The following is a 27819-nucleotide window of genomic DNA, read 5'->3' as shown; positions in this document are numbered from 1 at the left end:
GCAATAATGAGGAGAGAAAAAATGTTCTTGCTTTGACTGATTCTCAGAGTACATTTGGAAATACAAAAGAACACACAGACTCATATGCCAAGGTAGAGCAGATATGTATTGACAACTTAAGCCAACATTTAGCTGAATTCAGGGTCCTCTGAAGGCACAGGTGGCTCCTGTGTGCAGTTTCTATGGCTTTTCAGCCAAGTCATCACTTTCTTTTCTTTTCTAAGCTGCATTTAAAGGTCTTTCTCTCTATTATGTAATCATCCACTTGGTTTTTGTATTTATTCATTTGTCCATTCATTCATCCACTAAATAGCCAAAAATCAGCATAATCATTTTCAGTAACACAATTCATTTAACATATTAATAAGTATCTGTTCTGTGCCATGCACTGCGTTTAGACTAGACATAGCTCTGATCAATTGTTCACTCCATCTCCCCAGTTTAAAGAGAACACAGACAGAAATCATGGACACAGTCATACATGAAAAGTGCCATGCTATAAGGAACACAATAGGATTATATGAAAGCCCAGGAGAGGACGGCTTTCTAGAGTGAAATTTTCACAGGACTGAAATATATGGAATGTTTGCTCTCCGAAATTTGTCAAACTCATAGGTGTAAACCAAGCTGTGTTCAGTGAGAATGATGACAAGAACAGTGAATGAATAAAGAAATGAATAAATGAATAAATGAATGAATGAATGAATGAATGAATGAAGTCAGGCAGGGAAACTCATAGGTGTGCAAGCTCAACCATACATCAAATGTAGAACCTTGAAGTAGAAATAGTGGCATCCAGGCTTATCTGTCTTGTTCATACATCTATTTCTTTATTATTATGCTTTCAATTATTATACAAAGAATGAGTTCATTATGAAAGTTCCATGGTTTTATTATTATATTTTGCTCATGTCCATCCCATTACCCCACTCTTGTTTTCTCTACTCTTATTATACCTACATCTCTCTCCATAACAAGTTAATAGTGCATAAATTTAAACATAGTTTCAACATATGGTGGGAAAAAAAGCATTCAGAATTTGTCCTTCTTTTTCTATCCATTGATAGCTTTTCCATTAATGCTCCATCCTTGTATTTTTTCTGTCTCTCAAATAGCTCTCCTTTGTTTTCCATGTCCACCTGTCTATTTATCTGTGTTTCTGCAGGGGAACTGTAGTATTCCTGAATCTGTCTTACTTGGCTCAATGTGATTCCTCAAGTTTTTCTCATATTCCTACAATTCAAATCACTTTGATCTTTACTTAAACTATTCTCTTATTTCCATAAAACAAATATTCCCTGGGTTACTTAGTCAGATGCCATAATAATTGGAGTTTATGTTATTTCACCTATTTTTTTTTATTACATGTAAGTAAGGAAATAATAAAGTCTATTTTTTCTATGTTCTTTCTCCATGGAATCTGCTGCAGTGGGCCTTCTTGTATGAATTTCCATGCAAGCACAAATATGTAAGAATTTGTTTAAGTCAATATTGGTAAATAGAATTCCTGGCACATAAGCTAGGACCTTTTACATTTTTAGTGGGTACCACATGTGAGAATGAAAATTATTGTACACCTCATTAGCTTTTCTTCCCTCATTTCAACCCATTCATTTACCCCATCAGTGGTTGGTATACACATAGTGCATTGTAGCATAAATAGTGAATTCTGGTACACTGAACATGAGATGTCTTAAGTAAAGGAAGTCTCCTCTCTGATGGGTGAAGAGCGAGCGAGCATTTTGATGTTTGAAACATGCTTCCTCTTTTTATTGAGATGAAGATTTGTATTTCTCTTTAGTTGATCTTGATTGCCAATTTGAGTGGATTGAAAAGTACCTAAAACATTAGCAAAACATGCATCTGAGTATAGTTAATTGAAGGGGAAACTGACTCTGAATATGGGCTGTACCATATTCTGGGCGCACAAATGAAGTAGGAAGGGACAAGAAGAAAGCCTAGCACACATACTTTCACTGCTTCCCAGCTTCATGATACAAGGTGTTCTCTGATTTCTAACAAGCCTTGCAATCCCACACTGTCTGTGCTTACTCTTGGGTTTGTCTTTGCCCCCTTTGTTCATTTAACGACTTCTCAATGACATATCTCATTCTTGGTTGAACATCTTTTCAAATATTTCCTGGATATTCTCATTTCTTGTTCTGAGAAATCTGTATTAATATCTTTAAGGTAGCATTCATCTTTCCTCTCATTATGTTTCCATTGTCTCCTTTATTAAACAGAGATTCTAATGTCAACCCTCCCTTACTTCTTTCAGTAGAGTTAAGCCCAAAGTGAAACAGGGAGTCAAGAGGGAATGAGTATTCATGAAGTGGTTACTTTGAGTCATTCTTTATGGATTGATATATTTATCAAAAAGTTCTTTATTGCACTCCCTGTGCTGGGAACCAGGCCATGTTCTGAAGATAAAATAGGTAATTAGAGCCAATATGCTTGCTGCCTTCAATAGAACCTAAATTTAGTCAATGTGATAACAACTCTCATGTGTATTAGTATGAACAGCATCATTTCTTGGTATCAGTGCTGACATCAGTACCGCCATGTAGTAAGTACCTCACCGAAAACCTAGTACTGTTTATAAGTCTACCAATAAAGTCTAGGTGCTAGCACATCTAATTTTTTGATGAAGAATTTAGAAGCTCAGAGAGACACCCATGAATTTAAACTTTTAGAATTAATAGAGTTCTAACTGCAGTGTCTATCTATTTGCCTGGCCCCCACTCCCAATAGCTGTACCTGTAAGCATCACTATAATGGCTGGCAAAGTACAAAGCAGTACCTTGATGAATGGAAAAACTGGATAAAAATAGTTTATTCTTGATTCCAAAAGCAACAGAATAAGAAAAAAAAAGAGTGAAGGTAAAATTAATCTTTTAACATTTGAGTAAATGAAGAGGAGGAGGATTAAGGAGGCACAGACATTGTCATAATAACAAGGTCTCCAGTAACCCACTGCTGACATGCAGAATTTAGGCTGGCCTTCTCCCACATTTACCAAGCAGGATTTTACCAATCCTCAGAGGTTTTGCCCAGCAAGGCATAGAGTAACTATGATGAGTAAGAACTCGTTCTCCAGTTCCAGAATGAGTACCACTATTACCAAACATAGATAATATCTGACACTGTATACACAGCAGATAGATGGCTATGAAGGCCGTTTCTGGGTCCAACGGCCTGGTGAAACTTTCCTTGAGTTTGCAGTGGCATTAAATCCATCTAATCCAAACTCTGGAAGAATTAAGAAAGCCGAGACTGGCATGACCTCACACACACAACATCCCAAAGAGTACAATTGTTGTGATTCAATGTTGGATTAGAAAAAGAGAAATGGTGAAGTGCATTGTAGTTGGAGAATGATAGGGAGTGGGGGCAACATGATGTGCTAGCCCAGGATCAGGGAGCTGGACGCCAGTAGCAGTATTCTAGTACAGCTTTTTCTGTGTATCGAGGTTGTTGGGTCTTTGTGTACTCAAGACCCTCGTCTTTAAATGAAGGAGCAGGTAGGTTGCTGTGAAGGTCATTTCTGGGTTAAACAGCCTGTTGGGACTTTTGTTGAGTTCCCAGAGGCATTAGGTCTTTCTAATCCAATTCTGTAAGAATGAAGAAAGCAATGGATCTTCAGTAAATCTGTGTGCTAGATTAGGTATAAATCAAAACCTAGAACCATCACTTCTTTTAAGGCTTTAAATGCTATGTCAGACAACAGTAGTGTGTTTTGGATATATTTTTCATTAGTGGTAGGGGGGTGGACAGTATTTACCTTTTTCCTCTGTTCTGAACATTTAGTACAAGGCCAGATATCAAAGAGAATATCAATAAATGAGAATCTATCTTCTGTGGCACACCAACAAGAGATCTAAGAACCATAACTAAGGTTGTATTTAGTACATCACAGACCATGAAATGAAGCTCATAGGATGAAGAGAACACTAAGGGATCAAAAGACCAAAAATAAGAGGTTCTCCTCTCAGAACTTCAGTTTTCTTTTTCCTAAAGTGAGTTGAATGGGTCACATGTGTAAGTCAATCTTTTATTCATTCAACAGTCACTTAATTACCACTGTCTATCACACTCTGAAGACTAGCCTTCTGAGAGCTTAGTGTCATTAATGTGAAAACTGGACCGATAAACAAAGGATTATAAAACAGAGGAAATTGTTCTGTAAAGGGACCACTGACTAGGAGTTGTTCATTCTGCTCTAAGATTTAGTGAGAAGCCCCTGTGATGGATTACACTGTCAGTGAAGGTCCATATGGTTTATCCAGAGAGTGGAGGTGAGGCTGTCTCCTTGCAATGATAAAGAGTGAAACTGAGAAAGGAGAGTGTGAGCAGAAATACCAAAGAATTTGAAAGGGAACAGATCACGTGGCCCCAGAATACCTCCCTGAAGAGTCTAGACTTTATCCTGTGGAGTGGGAGCTACTGGGAATGGGACTTGGAGAAATATAAAGTACTGATTACATTTGGTCATACAACATCTTTTAAGCAATATTTGTAGAGTTGGTAGAAGTAGGACTGGAAGCATCAAGTCCAGATAGTAATGAAAGTAAGAATAACCCAGAGTTAAAGTAATAGACAGTGGTTTTGTTTGTTTGTTTGTTTGTTTGTTTTTGGTGGGCTGAAGTAGAAAAGAATGAACTAGATGGGGTTGAGCAAATAGAACTTCATAACCATTCAGAAGAAAGAATCAGAAGTATGGGTTTGGAAATATATCCATGCTACTTGCACCAGGAATGAGTGTAGATCAAAAATTTATTTAGGTTGAGATTAGAAGAGGTATTCAAATGTGACTTCCAGGTGCTGATCCATGAATCAAAAGCAGGCACCAGCTTCAGGTCACTTGGAACTGCAAAATTTCTCTCCTGTAGACATACAAGAAGAAATGAATTAAACAGATACACAGATACACACACATATATGTATGCATGTATTCTCTCTCTCTCTCTCTCTCTCTCTCTCTCTCTCTCTCTCTCTGTATGTGTGTGTTGCCTTTATCTCTGCCTATCTCTGTCTCTTGATCTCTCTCGATCCCTCTGTCTCTCTCTGTGTCTCTGTGTGTGTATGCATGTGTGCACGCATGCATGTACGTGTGTGGCTATTAAACAAACTGGACCTATGAGACCACCAGTTTTCATCACCCACTGATTCTCCAATATTCTGAAAAGGTCCCCTGGGGGGGCAGTAGGGTTAATCTTCCATAGCACTAATGCCTCTAATGTTACAGGGCTCTGGCTTTGTTTGCTACTCAGGATTAATCATTCACTCATGGGCTTTAATACAAGCCAGACACTACCTCCCCAGGCCTCATGCAAAGCAGCACCATTTTACTTCCATTCTGAAGTCTGCTTTCGAGCTCTTGCTGCCAGAGTGGGAGACAGGTTTTTCTTTTTCTTTTTCTTTTTCTTTTTCTTTTTCTTTTTCTTTTTCTTTTTCTTTTTCTTTTTCTTTTTCTTTTTCTTTTTCTTTTGCCCCAAGAAAAGGTTGGTAACCTATGAAGAAATTTGTTTATCAAAAATGTCAGAGAGCTAATGTATAGAGGAGAAAACCTACTGATTTTTCTTCCTTGTTTTTTTTTTTTACTTTGTTTTCTGCTACACTGGACTCTGCTATCAAATTGCTGTGTGATTTGGGATGACTTCTCTAAGTTTGGTACCGATCCACAGGCTTGGTACCCATCCACAGTAGGATACTTTGAAGGGTTGGGGTCCTTTGACCCTGATCTCCACATTTTGTGTAATTTGTCTGAGCTAAGCTATAGATACAGTCTGTCATCAAAACTTTGATTACTGGCAGAAGGCAGTATGAAATACTCAAATCTGTTATCTAGAAGTTAAACCCAAAAACTCTCGGACTTAGAAGGAACATTGAATATCATCTAATCTAAACTGACAATTGACAAAAGAAATAATTGAGCCAAGAAAGACAAGATAACTCCTTTAGTTATTTGGTGGCAGAATGGAGACTAGCACTCAGGGCTCCTAAACTGCAAGCTAAGTGTTCCTTACCCACATAGCAAAAATGCTGGAGTCTGGCCAGACATTGCGATTTCAATAGAAACTCAGTTCTCCCTGGTCTTCTGTAGTTGCTTGTCTGAAAATGCAGAAAGTTGATGTAGTAACCTCATGGCAGCTGGAGTAGGTAAGGAGCTGCATAGAAAGAAGTAAAACACATTTGGTCAAGTTCAAGGTCCACGTGACCCTCCAGGAGTCCTCATTTCAAAACAAACTCAACCTTGTAGGTTCAAGCTCTCCCCAACCCACCAGAAATGTAACTTCCTGCTTCTAAGAAGCAGGACTTACAAAGTGGCTCAGAAGAGTCTGCAGACATCAAATAGTTCTTACAAAATAGCGTTTTGATGAGTTAAGTGTAAATGAATCAGAAACATAAGGATTACATTTTCTCCAAGCACACATGGGTTTCAAAATTGAGGGGAAATGTAGCCTGCTAACAGCACGCGGGCTTTCACCGAACCCAAAACGTCCGTGGGGATGATGGGGGCAGAGAAGAAAGGGAAGCCCAGCCCCCAAATAGTTTTAGATCTGGTGCCAAATTCAAAAATGCTGTTGGGCTTGCCCTCTGCCAGTAATAAAATTGCTGGCCACCCAGAAAGGCTATGGGGAGGAGAAAGGAGATTGCTTTTCCCACTGGCCCCTAGTCCTCAGTAACTCCTCAGAGCTGCTCAATCACCAGCTGTCACTGGGTCCCTGTGCTGGACTGGCTGGCCCCAACTTGGCCTCGATTTTCACACTATACTGCATGCCTTGTTTACATCCAAATGTATCTGGTGTTTGGGATCCCAGAGCCCTTGGCGATCAAGCAGCTTGTCAAGAGCTTCTGCTCTATAATCAAGTGACCTGTCTATCATGAGCAAAGTGTTTGGGGAAATTGTCACATGCCTCTTTCAGTTGTCTTCAAGGAAAAAAAAATGTCCTCTGGGAATGCTTTCCTCTCTTTTCTTTTAATGCTATCCAGGTGTGGACTTTCCCCCAAAATGGTAAATATACTCCATTCAGATCTCAGCATGACACAAATAACCAGAAAAATCACAGGATGCCTGCTCTGCCAGGATCCTAAGCTCAGAAGCTTTTTATAATTTCCATATTGTCTCTCCATTCTTCCCCTTATGTTTTATTTCAGTGCAGCAAGAAAGTTCATTTCAATTGGTGGCAAAAGATAATTAAAACAAAATAACAAAGGCCTTGGCTGCAAACTGTTAGTTTTTATTAAATTTGCTACTGTGCTTTAAATTGGTAACAGGGCAAAGCTTTGGACAGTCATATCAAAGGCTGCTGGAATTAAGCAGTAGTGTGTATATATTTGCTCTTTTCTGGGTCTTACATGGAGTAAAAAGCAGCTTTGTCAATATGAAAATAATGAGTCTTGCATTACCTGTGTGAGAGATGCTACCTTAGTTCCATTGGGAAGGAATCCAAACACTCAATAGAGTCTCGGATCTTGATATCTATTTCTTCATTTGTTGAAATCAGATCATGCACTGGAGGCTGCAGTGGTCACCAGGACGAATAAGATGAGAGCCATTGCAAAACAAAACAAAGAATCTCTCTTAGCAATTGGACCTCAGGCACTTGTGTAGGAAGGATGATGTCTTCCAAGTAAGGATGGATGGAGAAAGATTCTTGATCCATGCAAATGATGGATGTTTGACTCAGTACCTCAGCTACTGTCAGCTCTCTTAAATTTTGAGTTTGACAGGTACAGGTAGGGAAGAACATTGGGAAATCACTGCATCAACCCTGTTCTTACTTCAATAGAATCCCCATGATGACTGTAAATCCCTCCTTGACTACACTCTGACTTGACCATTATAGTAAATGCTTTCTTGTCTGTGGCTAACTTGAAGGTTCAGTCTAAGTGAATTATTCTTTATCTTAAAAGATTTACTTGTGCCTTGTTATATGTAACTCCTATTGCTCAGAACACCACTGTCAATATTTATACCTTCTACTATTCTCCTTCTATGTACTGGTCCAAACTATTAATTTACTTAGTAGATACTTCTAGAAGACTGTTAAGTCCCAGATACTGTGCTAGAAACTGAGATATAATGATGAGGGGTTAATATGCCCTGTGTCTTTAGCAAGTAAATAGAAATCCAATATGAAGGATAAAAAGTGATTGGTTTTATAAAACAAGCACAAGGAACTAAGGATTTATAACCCAAACCAACTTAATGCAGATGCCAAGAAAAATTCTATCTAATCTTCTTACTCTTCCAGTCCATGGTAAGATCCTGCTCTATGTTCACAGTTTTCAAGCTGTACCTTGTATTTTGGCCACATTCGACTTAGTTTCTCTCCCATTTTTCTTTCTGAGATATTTGAAGTCAATGAAAATATGTTCATTTTGTATAATTCGTCTTTCTAAACTCCATGGTTTATAATTCAGTGAGGACAAACTAAACAGACAGAACTGATTTGTCCAAAATCACAGCAAAGTTAATGAAAGAATCATGGCCATTTTTTCTGACTGTTGATCCAGGACCAGTTTTTTTGGCCTACTTTTTAAGATACTTCTTCCAAAGACAGTACTTTGTACCAAATCTTTAACAATCCTTCTACCACCAAGCTCACTACTAAAAAGTTAGATCAAAACATCTCCCAACCTAAATAGAAATAGAACTTTCCTTTAATTCTTCATAGTGTTAAACATTGGAATTAAAAGCTTTCTGACAATTATACATGAAAATCTCGAGTATATGTATCGTTACTGTCTGAGTGTTAAGAAAGGCATTCTTTTGGTAGACGACTTGAGCTTAAATGTTACCTCATGAGCTATGGTATGCTATTAGAGGTTTTAGCTCTCCTTAAATAAAGTAGAATACCTAGCAGGGCGTCAAACTTGCATCTTCTATTCAATAGACACTTTCTCTATCCACAAGCCAAGTGTCTGTAATGCCACCAAAGGAAAACATCAAGTCATTGCCAGGAAAGCCAAGTCTCTTGTTCTTTTGACTTAACTTCTGACCTTTCTGCAGTCACATGAGCACAGAACACTTCTTTGTGAGAGCTCATCTAGAATGTTCTCCTCTTCTGCCCAGGCAATAGTAACCTTCTTCAGTAAACTCTGTACTTTTTATATGAGGCTAAATGTGTCCATTTAAAAACTTTCCCTTCTAAAGAACACCTTAAAGAGAACATCACATTTTTGTTGTTGTTTAGTGGGTTACTTGGTTTGGTTTGATTGTTTATTTATTTATTCATTCATTTTTTCATTCAGAAACAGAGTTTCACTGTGTACCCCTGGCCCCAGCTCCGTAAACCAGGCTGGTCTCAAATTCACAGGGGTCTGGTTGCTTTTGCCTCCCAAGAACTGGTATTAAAAGGATGTGCTACTGCCATACACCACATTTTATTCACTTTGTATCCCAGGAATAGAGAGCATCCTAGAATGGCTAAAGGAATGCCATGTGAGTAGATGAATAGATAACCTAATGAAATGGTACATATGACTTTGTTCAGGATGTGAAAAAAGAATGTAGCTTAACTAGTTAGATTGACTTCTACATACTGATCAACATTAAAGATTAAATTATATTATAAACGTATGATCTTATAGTAAATTGTATGTTTCCATATATTAAAAGAGAGATGTAAAGATGTTCAATTCATAATGTTATGATCAGAAATTTCATTTTAAAGTAAATTATTTTATATAACACTTTAATTTGTATTAAACAGTAAGGAATATAACATAGATCAATAATCAACCAAAATAAGTCCCAGAAAATGTCAGCTCTCACTGTAAAGTTCTGCTAGAGGACTGGTAGAACAGATGTCTAATAGGGAAATCCCCTATGTTCAAGTATCAACAACATATAATAAATCACTCTCCCCAAACCCCAAAACATTAGGGTTATCATATGCTTTCAGCTAGGATACATATAAAGAACTAAATAAATAAAAACTATAAAACTTTATATTGATAAAGGTTATGACTAATGATCAATAATTTTATGTAAGATATTACTAAACAGAATTCAGTAATTTATTGACATCCACAAATTCATAAAAACACACATGCTGAGTCAAATCTGGATTATTTTAACACGAGAGATTACTTTAATATTAGATCATCTGCTATCATAATCCAAATTATTAAATTAACATATTAAAATTTTTAGGAGTAATTATATATATGCAATATATGACAATATGTAATTTTATATACATATATTGGAATATATATTTAATAATTTGCATGTATATGCAAATTGTTAAATTAACATATTGAAATTTTTAGTAGGAGTAATTATATATACACAATATATAAGTATACATACATATATTGGAACATATATATATATATATATATATATATATACACAGTATAAGAATGTAGGAATGTAGCTTGATGGAAGAATGCTTTCTTAGCACATGCTAGGCTGAGTCCAATCTTCAGAACTTGAAAAAAATGTATCAAAGGAAATAAGTAAATAAAGCTATCTTTTATCTTCTGGTGAGACGACAGCAACAACATATTATTGGAATTGATGAAATAATCTATGACTTCTTCTAAGCATTTTAAAATTATATCTTAGTTATTTTTATTATCTCTAGAGAATTGGAATATATACATTTATGTGTGTAGATAGATAGAGCTATAATTAATTATATCATTGACATATGTAAAATATCTGTTAAGAATGTATTGCTAATAAGCAAAGTCATCACAATTTTTGTCAAAAAGTCTTTACACTGTTACATAAAAGAATACTCAAATATATGAAATTGTAAGTTATGTGACTTAAGGGGATGATCAAAAACATGTTCTTTCCCCTCAAATACCTCTATGTATTCAATGAAATTGTAATAAAAATCCCACTAGACATTAAAAAGCAGAGAATCTTATAACTCAATAAAAGGACAAATTTTTGAAGAAAAAAAGTATGGAATGGATTCATAACACAAATCAAGATTTTTAAATAGATACATAAATTAAGATAGATTGCTATTGACAGTATGACAGTAAACTTAGATTCCAGAGCTGGGGAAAATTATTCAGTAGGTAATATGTTCTCTGTGCAAATATGAAGACCTTAGTTCAGATCCCCTGCACTCACATATAAACAGGCATGGTAGTGTACCCCTTTTACCCCAGAGCTGAGGAGGCAAAAGCAGGCAAATTGCAGTGGTTAACAGAATAGCTGTTCTGGACCAAACATCCAGCTTCATTCAGGTAAAATGAAAAACTCTCCCTTAAAAACTAAGGAGGACAAGCAATTGAGGAAGATTATCTGAGACTGTGCTCTGGCCTCTACAGAAAAGCACATGCATGCATAGTTATATATATGGATGCACGCTCACAATAAATAAATAAATAAATAAGCCAGTGCAATGAGATAATCTATAGATAAATATTTATAAAAGGCAAACTATCTGCTAATTAAAAGTAAGTAGAGAGTTAGGAGAGATAGGTCAGTGGTTAAGAACACCTATTTGTAGAGGATCTGAATTTGATTCACAGCACCTGTGTTGAGCATTCACAACCATCAGTAACTCCAGCTCCGGGGATTCCGTGCCTATATTTGGAGTCTGTGGGAACCTGCACTCATACATGCACATATCTCATCACCAGGAAGCACACAAGCACATAATTTAAAATAAAATAAACATTTTAAAATAAATTTAAAGAAGTTATTTTATGATATTAGAACACAAATCATGAGAGAATTAAAATTACTATTTAATAAAATAGTATAAGCAGAGTACATTGTAGGAATAAGGGGCTTAGAAATGTCATTTTCCAAGTTGTAAGTTATAAATGATTTCCATGCAGTATACACAAACACATTACGCATTAGTACAGAAAAACAGGTTTTTGAAAAGGCAATAGAATGAACAGACAATCCATGGGGCTAGAAATGTATGAAGCCAACAATTATATAAAAAGATACTCAGGCTTATTAGTAATGAAGCAACAGCAAAATAATACAATAATTAAATATAATTTAATAACCGGTCGATTGGCAAAAAGCTAAATGTTTGGCAGAATTGAGTGCTGGCAAAGACAGAGGCAATGGGAAGTCTGCTGGTAGACTTGCTAATTGGTGCAACCATTTGGGAAAACAATTTGGCAACAAGTAATAAGTTTGAAAATGCAAGTACTCTCTGCCTAATAATGCCATTGTTTGGTGTATTTCTTTCAGAAAACTCTTGTTCTGTGTCCACAGGAATGTGGACACAATTGTTTAAAGCAACATTGTTGAAAATAACAAGCAAAAATATTAAATAATAATGATATTAAAAGAATCATCCTAGGTTCCCATTATATATAGAATGGCTAATAAAAGTATGACTTGTTTACAGACTTATGGTGGTGTTTACCACTTATGGTGGTGAATAATGAACATAATCTACTTTTGCCAGTGAGAGTATTCTCAATACAATGCAGACAGAGAAAAAGGTGCAAGATGATAGACATAGCATTAAAACTTCTATGATTTAAGATACATAAAACAGTGCATCTGTACAAAAGTATAAAAATAATATAAAGCAAATGGATACAGAAATAAAACATAGCCCAATGTAATAACTCAAAAAAAAACAAAGAGGAAGTTTGTACATTTGTTGCAGTCCCCACACTTTTCTGTATAATTGAAGTATCTTCTAATTAAAAGAGCTGTACGGGTTTCTATGAGGTCTCTGGCACTTCTTCTCAGGACTGAAAAGTGATTGTTTCCTTCCTTCCCTATTCTTGGCTCCAAGTTGGTATCTGAAGTGCCCAGGCATTACCCTCTGCTTCTTAGCCCCAGGCTGGACCAGGATGTTTGGGATCTTTCTGAGCCAGAGGCAGCCTAGGTGGTCTCCCCATCATATCTTCCAGCTCAGACAGTCTGGGTGGTAGGTTTTGACCTGCACCCATTCTTACTACTGAGTTTTAACTGTAATGGCAGCTTCTAACCTGTATAAAAGTCCAAGCCAGGAAGAAAGAAGTACACATTCCTCATTAAATTGGAACTATAGATTGAAGACCTAAGCATCATATTTCTCCCAGATTCTATTTCATAGATTAATAAATGGAGGCTCAAAGAAGTATGGGCTTCCCACAACACTTGGTTACTAACAGTATTTAAAAGAGAAGTATGTCTTTTGACTTCTAAATCTTTCCAACTGGGCTTCATCTGTAAACACATTTAGGTGGCAGGTTCTGTCTTTTGATTTCCTGTCTTCTGTATTTTCCACTACATAACAGCAGGAAGCTTCTGTGACTGAAATAAACACTGTCTCAGAATGTGGTTATACAGAACTGGTTCAAGTTTCTACCCATAGCAAAACTCTATATAAGCAGGTAGCTCATTCTCTCCTCACTGCGTTACTCTCTTCACCTGAAAAGTAGAATAATAATAATTACTGAAGGAATGTTTGTTTGGATTGAAACTATGCCCATGAAGTACAACATATTATGTCCAGCGAGTAGGAAACAAATTGAAACTATAGTTATGGTTGTTTTTCTAAAAGGTTGAGTATTAAAGAAAAGATATTCAGCTTGAAACTAGAGACATACCTTGAGACACTGTAAGACACAAATGCTATGACATGGAAACAACTGGATATCAATGAAGAGTATTCAAGGGCTTCAGAAGTTTCTTGAAAGAAATAAAGTAGGATGTTATAAATAGGGTCTCCCTTTGATTCCTTCCCCAGTACTGCCTTTTTTTTTCATTTTATGTTTTAATAGATGTGCGGGACAACAATAACATGTTGTGTTTTGAAAGTCAGATACCAGGAATTGTAATGACTTGATTATAGTTTTCTATAGGTTATAATTGACCCATTATAATATTAGCTACATATCAGAAATTTCAAATATTTGTTTTGAAATGAATATCTAAGTGTTTAAAACTAAGGATGCTTAGCTATCCTCTGAAGTTTTTACATTTTTAAGGTAATGATGTCATACTTTAAGTTTTATATTCCCCATCAATGTAAATTGTTGTGTGTGTGTGTGTAAGTATAATGGTAGGGGAGAAAAATAAAAAGGAGAGGGAAAGACAAAGACAGAGAAAGAGAAACAGAGAGACAGATTCTCAGTCCACATCCCAGGCTGATCTAGCAATCACTAGGCAGCTTGGGCTAGCCTTAAAATTGTGTTAATCTTCTTGACTAGCCTCCCAAGAGCTGAGATTGCAAATATGAGTCAGTTTCTTCTAAAACTTCTGAGAAGAATATTGTGGAAATCGTGCCAATGATAAATTGAAGCATTTTCCTCAATAATTGAAAATGCAAACCTAAGGTACATATGCCATTTGAGACATTTGTACTGGAGCAATGGCTAGGTTTTAGAAAGACTGTTTTTAATGACATGCTAAGAAGCCACAAAACAACCACTCAATATTAGCTAAATAATCCATCATGAGTAAGCTTATTATACAAAAAATACAGAAGCAAGGGTGGGTTGATATGAAAGAAAGTTAGGTGTGTGTCACTGGGAAAAAATACACACACACACACATATATGTGTGTGTATTTTGTATATATATAATATATATAATATATGTGTGTGTAATATATATATATATATATATTATATATTATATATATATTCTTCTCCCAGATTAAAGAGTCTATAAGATAACTCCAGTGACCAAAACTTTTGCTAATTAACCATTGATAGTAATGGGTCAGCATTTTCTAGCTATTCATCATGAGCCAAAAGTACTGTCTATGTTCTCACATTTAAGCTGTAGGAAAATGCTGTGAGTAGAAGTTTAGAGTTCATTTGGAATAGGCTCAGAGTGATAGAAAAGAATATCATGTGACATTCTGGGTAAAAGTGATAAAGCCAGAACACAAAAACATGTTTGCTTACCTACTAGTTAGTGATTGCCAAGACATAGGAGGAACATGGCAAGAAGAAACTACAAGTGAAGCCAAGGTAGGGCCTAGAAGGAAAACAGCCACAACAGATTAACCCATCACATTAAATATTTCAGCTACAAATCATTTGCCATGTCACACACAACTTGGGAAGCACTGTTCATTTTGTCAAGCTTTTCTACGGAAGAGCCCCATCTGTTCAGACAATGAATATATGTCCTCTGTGGTCCATGATGTCACCTGAAGTAAATTTCTTATTTTATTCCAAACATTGCCTTATTTTAGTGTTTCTCCATATCTTAGAAGTAGGTGAATTTATGGTAGAGCTCATGTATCTTCTTTGACTCCCACTCTCTCCCTTCTCTTCCTGTCCTTCTCGGAGAGTCACTCATTGATCAAGAAGTAGACAAAGAGTCAAGAAAATGAGTATTCTGGTAATGTCATTCTGGGAGTTTGCAAGGAAGTCATCATTTATCTAGTCAATATTACTCTGGATGTGCATCACCAGATCTCTTAGAGAATCTGCAGAGAAGTTTGGCTTGCCCACAACATCAGTAACTGCTTCAGTGCTACTCAAACAAACTCCCTTTGGGGATGATGAGTCTCCCATTTTCATCAAGGTTTTTTTTTTTTTCTTCATAAAAATGGTTCATTGCTCATAAAGTCTATCACTACACTGAGTGTCAGGAGATCTTCCCTTTCCATTGTTCACACACCTGTTATCTTATTGGCCTTGTCCAAACAGCTCCCACCTTTCACAGCAGCTGAAATAACAGATGGGCAAGAAATCTTGAAATTTCCTGACATCTTCCTTCTGTTTATGAAATCTTCCTCCTTTTATCCTGGAATGTCCTCATTAACCTTTTGTGTCCCCACCCCCACCGTACAATTTTTTATGATAAAAATAAATAATTAGTACATAAGTCAATGCATATGAAGACTAACATATTCTTTTGAAAATGGTCTATAAGGAAATATGAGTAGAGATTTGGTCATGTAGAATTGACACAAACATGCTTTTGTATTAAAGGATAATTGGCAATAGCCTGGTTCCTAGGTGAGGAAGTCTGGACAGGCCCTGGAAGTCTTAAGCCAGAGGAGAGACACAGTTTTGGCATGTTAGAAATCTGGCAGGTACCAGCCTCCGGAATTGTTATTCCAGAACAAGACCAAGAGACGTGGTTATTGGGCAGGCCTGTAGGGATAAAGGAGGAAGAATATAAGATATTACTAGATAACATGCAATTGAAAACAATTGGCTTAACGTCTCTATGCCTGAGATTCATCATCAATAAAAACAACATAAAAATATGACTATCCATGTAAGGTCGTTTTAATTCTCAAATAAGAAAATATATAGCAAGTGCATAGCCCAGGGCCAAGATTTAATTAATGAATGCTACTGTTACTTATATAAAGGGTAACAGTAATGGACAGGAATGAGTGCAGAGTAGGAGAGTCTCAGTAACACACTGTAAGGAAAATGCTTTCTCGTGTAGTGTTGTTCCTGCACAGGTCTTTAAATGTGGTGAGTAAAGGTTAGATAATATTCAGAGGATCTGATATGCTACTTCAATCTCCTTTGGCTTATTCAATATTTTACCAGGGTTTCTGCTTCCCACAAACTCTCACTGTATGGATTCGATCCTCTCTGGTATTCTTCCCTTCTGCAAGGATTGTTGTGAAGTTCAAAGTCAAAAAACATTTAGTATTATGCACAGTTATATATCTGGTAAAGGCCATTTTTATTGGTGTGCCTTATAATGTAATCCATTGTGCTCAGCCAAGGAGCTTAACCTACTGTATGGTATAGCTTGTTGGATAAGCAAATGTGCCTTTGATTTAAAAATAAAATTAAAAATAAGTAAGACTAAAAGAGTAAATTCAAAGAATCAGTATTTCATTCTCTGATCAGGCCCCTAGCACTGTGTTTGTTTTAACTAACAAGTTTCTCTGCACCTTCCAGAGATCTGAAGCTTGGCAGTGTGTACCAGTACCAGATTATCACCATTTCAGGAAACGAAGAGAGCGAGCCATCACCTGCTGCCATATACACCCACGGCAGTGGGTATTGTGGTGATGGCATTATCCAAAAGTAAGTGGATCCATCTAATGTAAGAGGAGTTTTGAGGAAATGTTAATTAGGTCATGATACTTAAATAGAAGACTTTAGGAGTTACTGTATAATTCATAAGCCCTGAGGCAGGAGTGATCTCCAAAAACCCATCAGTTGGTGGGTACTGTGTTCTGGGGTCACACACATTTCTCAAGTATATAATATATGATTTAACCAGAGGTGTTATTATGCAATTGCTACCATCTGTTCTCAATTTTGGTTGTTTGTTGTGAGGTGCTAGAAGATTATACTAGTCTTTTCTGTGATTATTCAGTCAGTCAGTTACCTGCACACAATTCATCTAGGTTAAAACATCTTGCAAGGCGCTGGTGAGATAGCTTAGTGGTTAAGACTGTGTGCTTTTCTTCCAGAGGACCAGACTATCACAACTACCTGTGACTCCTGCTCCAGGAACCAGACAACTCTCACCTCTGTAGGCACCTGCACTCATAGTTTATAAAATTTATGTCCACACAGAGACACATATACACATAAATTGTAAAATGTGAGGGCTGGAGCAGTGTCTCCATAGTTAATAGTACTTCCTGTGCTTGCAGGAAACCCAAGTTCAATTTCTAACACCTATGTGGTGGTTCACAGTCATCAATACCTCCAGTTCTAGGGCATCTCGCACCCACTTATGAACTCTATGATCACTAGACATGCAAATAGTGTACATACATACATGCAGGGAAGACACCTTTATACATACAAATAAACAAATCTTTTTAAAAATAAATCTTAAAAATATTTCTTTAAGCCCTCTCTGGTGGCACACAACTTTAATCCCAGCACCCGAGAGGCAGAGGCAGGTGAATCTGAGTCACCAGTTCAGAATCTCCAATTCAGAAAGCAGGCCAAAGGCTCACAAATATTATAAAGTGTTCTAACATACAGTATTGAAACCATAAGCACTCAGCAGTATTCTAGAATTAGTAGAGTGTCTAAAGATGAATACACTGAAAATGAATGAATGAAGATGTGTAAAGATTTCAGCACAACTGGAAATTATGATGGCAAAATATCAAGCTGTTATGCAAAAAGAAACAGATCTTATAGGATGTTTGATCTATTCATTGCCTGGTCCTTGGGGGCAGGATATACACATCTGGAAACAGAAGCAAGAAGTCATCAACCCTTACCATCAACTTCTAATTTGTTTTCTTCAAAAGTAAGCACAAAACAATCAGATGCTGGCACAAAAATTGAGGTTTTCTTTTTCCTATAGAAATGAAGATCAGACCAACCATCATTCCACATTAAGTTTCTTGCTGCTCCCATCGCCAGTGTGCTCATTTGCAAGTGACACGATCACTAAGACAATTGACAGGCTTAATCTCATGCCTTATGTGTGTGATGGCAAAACAAGCTATTGGCAAATTCCTTCATTAAATGGCACTGTTGGGTGTCATATAATATGTTTGCAACATGGAATTGCAATTGCTATTCCTGTTGGGGGATGGGTAGTGTGAAGAGAGCATTTGCTTCAGGGCTGGATGAAAGCACTGATGTGCAGCCTATGAATTAGTATGTAACACATGTATGAAAAAAAGGTGCTTGGTGGCTATGGCTTGTGTTTGTCACTCACAACAATGCTCTAGGGAAGAGCAGTTTGATTCATTACTGGTGATTGTGTGAAAGGTGATGGAAGCTGGGAAGCTCTGTATTTGGAAGAAAGGAGCCTCGATGACTAGATTTATTTCCTTTATTTACTAGATTTAAAAGGTAAAAGCAGTTTATAATCAAAAGTCCACTCCAAAGCCCTAGGTATTTAGTGACAATATGCTGTCCTTTTTAAAGATTTATTTCTATTGTATGCATGCCTGTGTGGGTGTGTGTGTATTTATGTCTCTGTGTGTCTGTGTCTGTGTGTACAACATGTATGCCTCGTGCCTGCAGAGAGTCCAGAAAAAAAAGTGGCAGATCCCTTGGAACTGAAGACACTTGGAAGCTGCCTGATATGGATGCTGAGAAATGAACCCGAGTCCTCTGTCAGTGTATCGAGTGCTGTTAGCCATGAAGCCAACCCTCCAGCCATGGCTGTATGCTTTCTGATTGTGGTCAATACTGAGAGAAATACATGTTGTAATGTGAATCCCAGACAATTCCATCGTTTCTGTTGTCTGAGTAAAAGCATAACAATATGCACAAGAGTCCCTTGCCCAACACTGATGTATATTAGCAACTCTTGAAAAGGTGATAATTCACAATTTGAAAAGTTAAAAGTGACACATTTAGGGCTGAGACTGGCTTGGTTAGAATAGTTCTTACCTAGCATGCTTGAAGTCCTATGTTATATACAGAAATTCAGCCTGGTTGCACATACCTGCCCTGCCCTGGAAGGGTAGAAGCAGGAGGATCAGAAATTCAAATTCAGACACACGGTAAGTGTAGGACCAATCTGGCCCCATATGAAGAGAGAGAAAGAGAAAGAGAGAGAGAGAGTTTAATCAGTTATTTTGTTTAACATATTCTAATTGTATGCTCATTGGGCAAAATTCAGTTTTTAACAGTTTTTGACGTTAGGAAGCACTTTTGATTCTGAAATAAAGACCCAGCTAAGAATTGTGTTTTCAGGGTTAGCAATGTGGCCCAGCAGATAAAAGTAATTGCTAGACAAAAATAGTAATCCTAAATTTGATCCCCAGAACCTACATAAAAGAAGAAGAAAATCAACTCCAGTAAAACACACACATAACAACAACAATAACAACAACCACAATAATATTAATTTCAGAGAGTTGTGCTTTCTCTAGGTTTTTATTATTTGATAAAAAAGAGTTTGCATTCAATTTATATTATCTCAGAGAGGAGAAGATATTTAAATTTTTCCTTGATATTCTTAAAGTATTATTTTTGCAACTTTTAAATAAGTGATGTTTACATAAAACACAGATTAGGCCAGTAATTACTTGTATAATTTCCTCTGGCTTACTAGAAACACACATATTAAGGATACATATTTGTACCCTGAACAACCTGTACAACATGTCATTTCCAAATACAATTATCAATACTAATATTGAAAATATAAGAATTTTTAAGTCTTGGATTATGGTACAAATAAGCTGGTTACTAAGATTTGAGATTGCTGAGAAATGAACCTGAGTCCTCTGTCAGTGTAACAAGTGCATAGAGCCATTGCTCCAGCATTAGCAGTATAGTTTCTGATTGCAATTAGCACTGAGAGAAATACATGAATATGGGTTATAAAGGTCCACAAATCTCTGAGGGTGAAATCTATGATATATTGTGTGCATTTAATATCCATGTTTTTAAAATCCAGTAACAGAACATGCAGACATTCCAAGTGCTACAAAATAGAAGAAGAAGAATAAATATGAGTCTCTCCTACTCAAAAGCATTAGCTCCAAGCTTCTGAAAAGTCTGTGTATGGTGGAACACTGGACTGAGCCTAGAGCTCAGGGAGAAAGTGTCCTATTGTTGACTAGTCTCAAGATCCTACAGTACATCTATGGTTTTCATGAAACACTAGAGTCACCCCTAAGAACCTATAATTGTAACTTTGAATTTTCTAATTTATAATTGTTATAGTTAGTGTTTGTATTACTGTGAAGAGACACCATGACCATGTCAACTGTTATGAAGGAATACATTTAATGGGAGCTGGCTTATAATACAGAGATTTAGTTCATTGTCATCATGGCAGGAAACATGGCGGCATGCAAACAGACATGGGGCTAGAGAGGTAGCTGAGAATTCCACATCTGGATCATCAGGCAGCCGGAAGAGAGACAATGAGCCTGGTTTGAACATTTGGAACATTTGGAACCCAAAGCCCACCCCACAGTGATATATTTTCTTCAACATGGCCTAATCTTTCTCAAATAACACCACTTCCTAATGGCCACACATTCAAATATGTGAGCTGATGAGGGCCATTCCTATTCACATCACCACAATCACAAAGAGCTTATCCAGATTTGGAGTCCTTAATTTATAGGTTGCTCTAACTATCTTATAGTCATATACAGGTGCAAACAATGTTAAGATTTTTTAGTGATCTAAGTGTAGCAGCAGCTTTAACTTCATTGTATTCACAGTTTAATAGTTGTTTTAAAAATATGTTTACTTAGAACCACAACCCTGCATAGGTATTTGGTTTACCCTTAGAAAATGGAGCAGCTATTCATACATGTTTTACTGAAAATCAAATCTACATTATGAATGTTCTAGCAAGGAAAGTGGAAGCAGAAAACACATTTGCCCCCAAGTTGTCCTCTGATCCCCACAAAAAGCACCTCAGCACATATGCACTCACACACTAAATAAATGAATGAGTTCTTTTAAGATAGAAGGAATAGATACAGCACTTGCAGAAGCACTTAATGGGTCGGCACTCTGGTGTGAATGGTCATTAGCAATAGATAGGTTCACCCCATTTAATACACAGTGTTGGGATAGAAAGACTGAATGAATACTATGGCATTAACACTGTATATGAACATTTACCAAGATTCTTCCACACATGAGACCCTACAATACATTATTATATCCTTGTTTCCTCTCAATGATGTGTGATTAGGCCTATTATGATACTTTATAATCAAATAATCTGCAAAAAAAAAAGTTAAAGTGCTCTTTTCAAGCATTCACACCTATTAAGAATTAGAACCAACATTTGTACTACGGACCTGATTCTCATCTCAATTCATCTCTTCATTTTAGTGTGACAAGGGAACACTACAAAATTAGCCAGTAGAGAGTGGTTACATGTCCCTCATCCCAGGAACTGTATACTGGGATGCTTCTGAATAGTAACTGTAACTGGGCTGCTGCTTCTGATAATGAAAAGTCTATCTCCTTCTTTGGTATTTCACAGCTTCTTACAAGCACTCCAGTATTAGGCGAAGAGGGCCAGTTTGACAAGTTCTGTGATAGATGAAGCAAGATGTCTGTGAACACAGAGAAAGACGCCTACACACTTCAGGCTAAAAGGTCAAAGGAAGTTTCTCAGAACCCAGAACCACTGTGTCTAATGATAGCTCCATCGTAACTGAAGATATTTGTGGTGACCCTAATGTTTTGCTTAAACCAGTAGAATACACTGTTTGTGTGGTGATGGAAGGTAAATTGGAAATACTGTTCATGGCTTAGGAAACCAGTCCAGACTGGGGACAGGAGGACGGGGGGGTCACAGGGGGTTCAGGAGAAGAAGGAATGTCTCCCCACCAAACCAAGGAAAATCTAAGATGCTGAGGTCATTTCTAGCCTGTGAGATTCACTGGCAGAGAATGCTGAGGACAGCTAAGAGTACAAATCTCTTAGCTCATGGTTGTGCTGACAGGAAAGAACTTGGGTGGTTCTTTGGAGATGGATGCAACAGCCTAGTTCATCTTAAGAATTGATTGCTAGGCCCTACCCTGCTATTCTGACACCTCCTAAAGACAACAAACATTGCCTGGTGTTAATTGCCCCTGGTAAAAGGAAAAGTCTGAGACCTGTTCCATGCTGTGACAGTTCCCAGCTGGTCCCTTAAGAGAGAGGGACAGCTGCCACACACTCTGCAGACACACACACACACACACACACACACACACACCCAAGGCAAAGAAGGAATGGGAACTGACTCTTTTAGCATCTGGTAGGTGCTACCTAACATACCAGACACTTTAAATCATGCTTCAATTTTGTGCCCAACTCCAAGGAGAAGGCTTAATTATCTCCATTATAACACAGAAAACGAGGCTGGGTATTGACAGGAGCACCATTCAATAAATATGGCTAGGACAGTGGACTTTGTTCTATGCTATCAAACATAGTGGCCACTGGCCGCATGCTTCTCCTGAGTACTTGACATGTGGCTATTGTGACTGAGGGATGTCATTCCAGTTACACTTGCCTTCAATAGATTTAAACCTATTAAAAGATCAGCTAGACCCGCCAAGGAACTTATACAGCTCATGAGGCTATTTTTGGAACATGTGGTTCTAAACTGACCTTTTCAGTTTCTAAGAGGATGAGAACTTTCCAGAAAGCAACAATTTATCTAGTTTCCCAGTTTCTGCTCTTCTTTCTCCTTGCCAAAGCCTGGTTTGAGGGAAGGAGGCTGAGGGAAGGAAGCAATGCTCGTTTTCTGACCATTTCTAGCTCTACAAGAGTAGATGATGGAGAGAGAGAACTGCAAGGACAGGCCTCAGAGTCTTCGAAAACTAGAAAGGGCACACTCAGTGGAGGGAGTGTAGTTGGATCCCTGGATTTCTGGCCAGTGAACGCAGCCTTATCAGTGAGCTCTTGGCCAGTCAGAGAATATGCATCAAAAAGTAAACTGGACAGTGTTCCTGGCAGTAACAACACACTTAAAGTTGTCCTCCTGCCTCCACATACCTGTGCAGCCATATGCATATAGACCTGCACACATGTATGCATACGCAGGTACTCATATGATTGTGTGGACTCAAGCACACACACCAGCACACACGTGCATATGCAAAAAAAGAAATGTTTTGCCGGGGCACTAGATTGGAGTCAGGGAGAGAAACTGGAACAAGATCTCCCAAAAGCTTCATGATCCGTGTGAGTATTTTCACTTGTTTGGCCTCAGTTTGGAAACTGACCTGGGATCTTTCCCTTTTACATCCGTTGTGCAGAGACCAAGGAGAAGAGTGTGATGACATGAATAAGGCCAACGGGGATGGCTGCTCGCTTTTCTGCAAGCAAGAAGTTTCCTTCAACTGCATCGGTGAGTCTCTGCCATGTCTCTGGCTGATTGATCATTCATAACAATAACAAGTATGACCACATGAGATTCACTCATTTTGATTCCACACCTATGGAGCGTCTCCCACAGGCCACACACTGTCATAAGCATTATGAAACACAGATGTAAAAAAGAAAGTAAGACAGAAAGGCAAACATTCCTGTCCTCAAAAAACTCAAGTCCTCATTGATGATGGCAGTGACAGGTGACATGCTTTATCATCCTTTACTTTAGTGAGATTGGTTTTCCTTCACACCAACTACCCAGGATGGTTAGTACCATAGTATCTCATGTGTAAGTCTTTTCTTCTTTAAAGGAAGGAAATATCGAGAGTTGAGCTGATTACAGTGTTTCCGGAATCAAACTGTTCAGCAGAGGCTTATTCTTAAGAAAGAATAGCCTAACCTTGATTTCGTGTGATTCTCGAGTCTCTGCTCATCTTATTCTACACAAGCTCTGGCTGGGGATCTACCTGCTGCCTTGGTCCTTGCTTCAGATCCAAACTGCACAATCTCTGGGATTTGCAACACAGGACAAATAACAGGCCAAATAACGTGCTTAGAAAGCAAACCTCCTTTTCCCACCTTTACTGAGTCCGGTGGGAAATGTGTTTTCCTCTGCCTTCTCAAGGAGTCTGGCCTATCTTGTTGTTTCAGCCCCACTTGGGAGGCCCTGTCCAGCCCCAAGGCTGGTAAACAGACAGGGTGTGGGGGCAGGGATGGGATTTTGAGCTGGCCCAGATGAGATCATGCTTCCTTTAAGATGCAAATCGATACCTGAAGATCAAAGGTCCTCTGGCTAATCCCTTGGGCTGGAGGTGAAAACTAATCACAATTCATTTGCAAGTACAAAGGACAGAGGTGCTCTATCTGAAAAGGGAATGGGCAGCGAGCTAGGGGGATGAAAACTGTGGTGGGAAGATTTCTCACTGAAAGGAGGACTGCAGGGAAAGAGATGTCATCGCATCTTTGCATCTGTAGTGCATTAAAGTGCTGGGCTTAGACAGTGTTTCTCTTGGTAGACTGAGCTCCAGGAGGGTAAAAGTACTGCTTCACTTACTGTTTATTCCATTCTGAACACATTTACCGAGCACCTACTGTTTATCTTCTGCACCAAATAGGAGCAGAGCGACACAACAGAGATGCTATGCAAATGCATATGGTTAAAAAAGAAGAAGAAGACACAGAATGAGGAAGGACTTGGTAGTTTTTAGGTAGAACTCTGCCTTTATTGTTGTTATTATCATCATCATTATTATAACTATCATAATTACTATTATTATTGCAGAAGACTTTGCCCCAAGCTGAGAGTTGAGTGTTGCCCATTGTAAAAGTCTGATTACCAACTAGCTGAGTGGTATGGCAGCAGGAAACATTAATTTAAATTAAAAAATAAAGCTCTAGATGCAGTGCTAAGGATGTTTGTAAGGTTGACCAGGTTTGAATTTAAGTTCCCCACCTCTAAATGGAAATGATTTAGGTAAAGAAATCCCTGAGAAGTTGCCTGTCTGCTGTGTGATTTCTCTTGAGTGTGGCTGAATTCTTCATAAATGTAAACATTGCTTAAACCTAACCTTTTGCCTTCACCAGCCATCAGTGATCCAGATCTATACAAAAGAATACTTACTCTTTTTACTTAGGTGAATAAGGCATGCCACCTTAGAATACACCCTGGAAGTAGTTTTTGGTGAAGGTGGGATGTGAGACAAGGACCTTCTAAAATAGATGCTTGGGTGTCTGTCAGTCCTGTACTGTGTTGTTTTAAAACTATTCAGCCATACACAACAACTACAGAAATGTTTTCAGAAAAGCATCAGCAAGCTGCAGTCCACAGATCAGAATGTTAATATTTGGGGGTTTTGTTGTTGTTCTGTTTGTTTGTTTGTTTGTTTGTTGTTTGGGATTGTTTTGTTTTTTGAAGAACCACAGCCACATGTGCTCCTATGTCTGATAGCTTGCCTGACACATCAGAGTGGGTGAAGCAAAGATCCTATGTCCCAGACAAAAAAAAAATAAGATCTGTTCCTTTAACTATAAAAATATTTCACTTGCTAATCTGTGCATCCGAAGTATTTGATTCTTTTGTTTTTGTAGTGTCTGGTGCAGAGAGTAGATGGAAATTAATATGTTATTCTCCATTTATTAGAAAATGAACTGAATTTTAAATGTAGAGTGGTAAGACTGAAAGACTTTTCTAGAAATATCCCTGAGTGGTGAGTCTAGAATCAGCTTCCTTTGCTTGTTTCGGCCCTATTTTTCACTCTACTCAGACTACAATGAATGTTCAGGATCATAAGTTTTCAAAATGTTCTCTGCAAAGTTTGTGAAGAAAAGGGCGTTGTTGAGAAGCTGAGACTTGCTTCCTCCTAAGTCTATTGTACAAACATATTCTTTACTAGGTTTAAGGTCCATTGCGGGTAGTATTTGATGGTCATCTTTTGTGTGTCAGGCATATTTCTAAACTATTATTCCCTGGACAATGTTTTTATGGATCACTTTTTTACAGAGAGAGAGAGAAAGAGAGAGAGAGAGAGAGAGAGAGAGAGAGAGAGAGAGAGAGCGAGTTGTTTGTAGCAGACGATAAACAGAGTTAAGCTGTATTTAAACCAAGAGCCCAGCTGGTTGTGATGGTACATGCCTTTAATCCCAGCACTTGAGAGGCAGAGCCAGGTGATCTTTGTGAGAAAGAGGACAGTCTGGTCTACAAAGCAAGTTCCAAGACAGTCAGGGTTATTTCAAACAAACAACAAAGACAAACAAAAAAACTCAGAGTCTGACTGTGTACTTACTGTAGAAAGTTACTTGCTAAAAGGTCACTTAATCACTCCTGATTTAAAGGAGGTGAGTGGAGACTTTACTATTATGAAGCAATCTTCATACTAAATTAGTGGAAATGAAATACATAGGTTGCTCCGGGCGGTGGTGGCGCACACCTTTAATCCCAGCACTTGGGAGGCAGAGGCAGGCAGATTTCTGAGTTCGAGGCCTGCCTGGTCTACAGAGTGAGTTCCAGGACAGCCAGGGCTAAACAGAGAAACCCTGTCTCGGGAAAAGAAGAAGAAGAAGAAGGAGAAGGAGGAGAAGAAGAAGAAGAAAGAAGAAGAAGAAATACATAGGTTGCGTTAAAGGAAGCCTTTCAGTTTCTTTTATGCAATGAGTTTTATCTGTGTCAGAGAAAGACCATCAGCTGAACCCTTGATTGGTCATCTAAAATTCCATGATAGAGACTCACAAAGATGCAGGCATTCCAGGCAGAATGGAACTCATTCTAAGATGCCAGCTCCAAGAGGCTGCATTCCAACACAAACTCCAAAGCTTGAGTTTGAAAAAGTATAGACACCCTGTCCCCAATAGATTTAATGATTCAGAGAAGGGGGACTAGAGCAGGGTAGGGGGCTGAGGGGATGAGGGTGGGTGTTTTGTCAAGGTGGCCATTCTTATCATTGTATGTGTCAAGAATGGTGGCCGAGAAAATAGGCCTCAGTGAAACCGACTTGAGTTCACACCACAGCTTGGAGATACAATACTAAGACTTGGTATTCTTATCCAGAAAATGTAAAAGACCTGGGGCTCATCTGTGGCAAATAGCTATCAATATTTTGAAGTGTTACTTTCTGAATCCTAGATTTGTGGGATCAGAATCATTTTTTTTTTAGTGAGGTAGAGCCCAACTCTCATTAGCGCACTAGAGCATAGCCAATCATCTTCTCCAAGTTACCCTGCAGCTTAAGCGGCCTCCTTTTAGGCTTACTGTCTACCCCAGCAGACAACCAACTCACAACTTGGATTCTGAAGCCATAGTGGATCTATTTTGGTGACCATTCATGAAATGACAGTATCCAAAGTACTAGAGTCAGCATCACAGCTGAGGAAACTAGAAAGGTGTTATTTCTTACTGAGGCTAGCACCTGGGCCAGAGCTTCTTCATGAAACTCCCCTTGGGGAATGCAATTTCTCTTCTCCTGCCCTCTGAGAGTTTCAAATACTGAGTGTTTCAAATAGATGGTTTATTTCGTTTATTTTGCTTAAGCTAAGCAAAACTGGTTTCTACTGATTAAACATTAAAATCCAAACTGAAAACTCTCCTCACAAGATAGAAGGAAGTTTAATAACATTTCCTGAAGC

The 27819-nt window shown here is 37.9% G+C and overlaps 1 protein-coding gene across 1 annotated transcript in view; it reads left to right on the top strand.

Moving 5' to 3' along the window:
- Nucleotides 1–27819, top strand: part of Pappa (pappalysin 1) — a 223026-nt gene that overhangs the window by 85790 nt on the left and 109417 nt on the right. Inside the window, exons 8-9 of the mRNA XM_034502365.2 lie at nt 16825–16953; nt 23586–23677. Of these exons, the coding sequence (XP_034358256.1) occupies nt 16825–16953; nt 23586–23677 (221 nt within the window). The remainder of the gene's footprint in view (nt 1–16824; nt 16954–23585; nt 23678–27819) is intronic.

The sequence above is a fragment of the Arvicanthis niloticus genome, chromosome 5 (assembly GCF_011762505.2).
Source record: "Arvicanthis niloticus isolate mArvNil1 chromosome 5, mArvNil1.pat.X, whole genome shotgun sequence".
NCBI classification, from domain to species: Eukaryota; Metazoa; Chordata; class Mammalia; order Rodentia; family Muridae; genus Arvicanthis; species Arvicanthis niloticus.
Note: the sequence above shows the minus strand (reverse complement) of the source record. Positions and strands in the feature narration are given on the sequence as shown.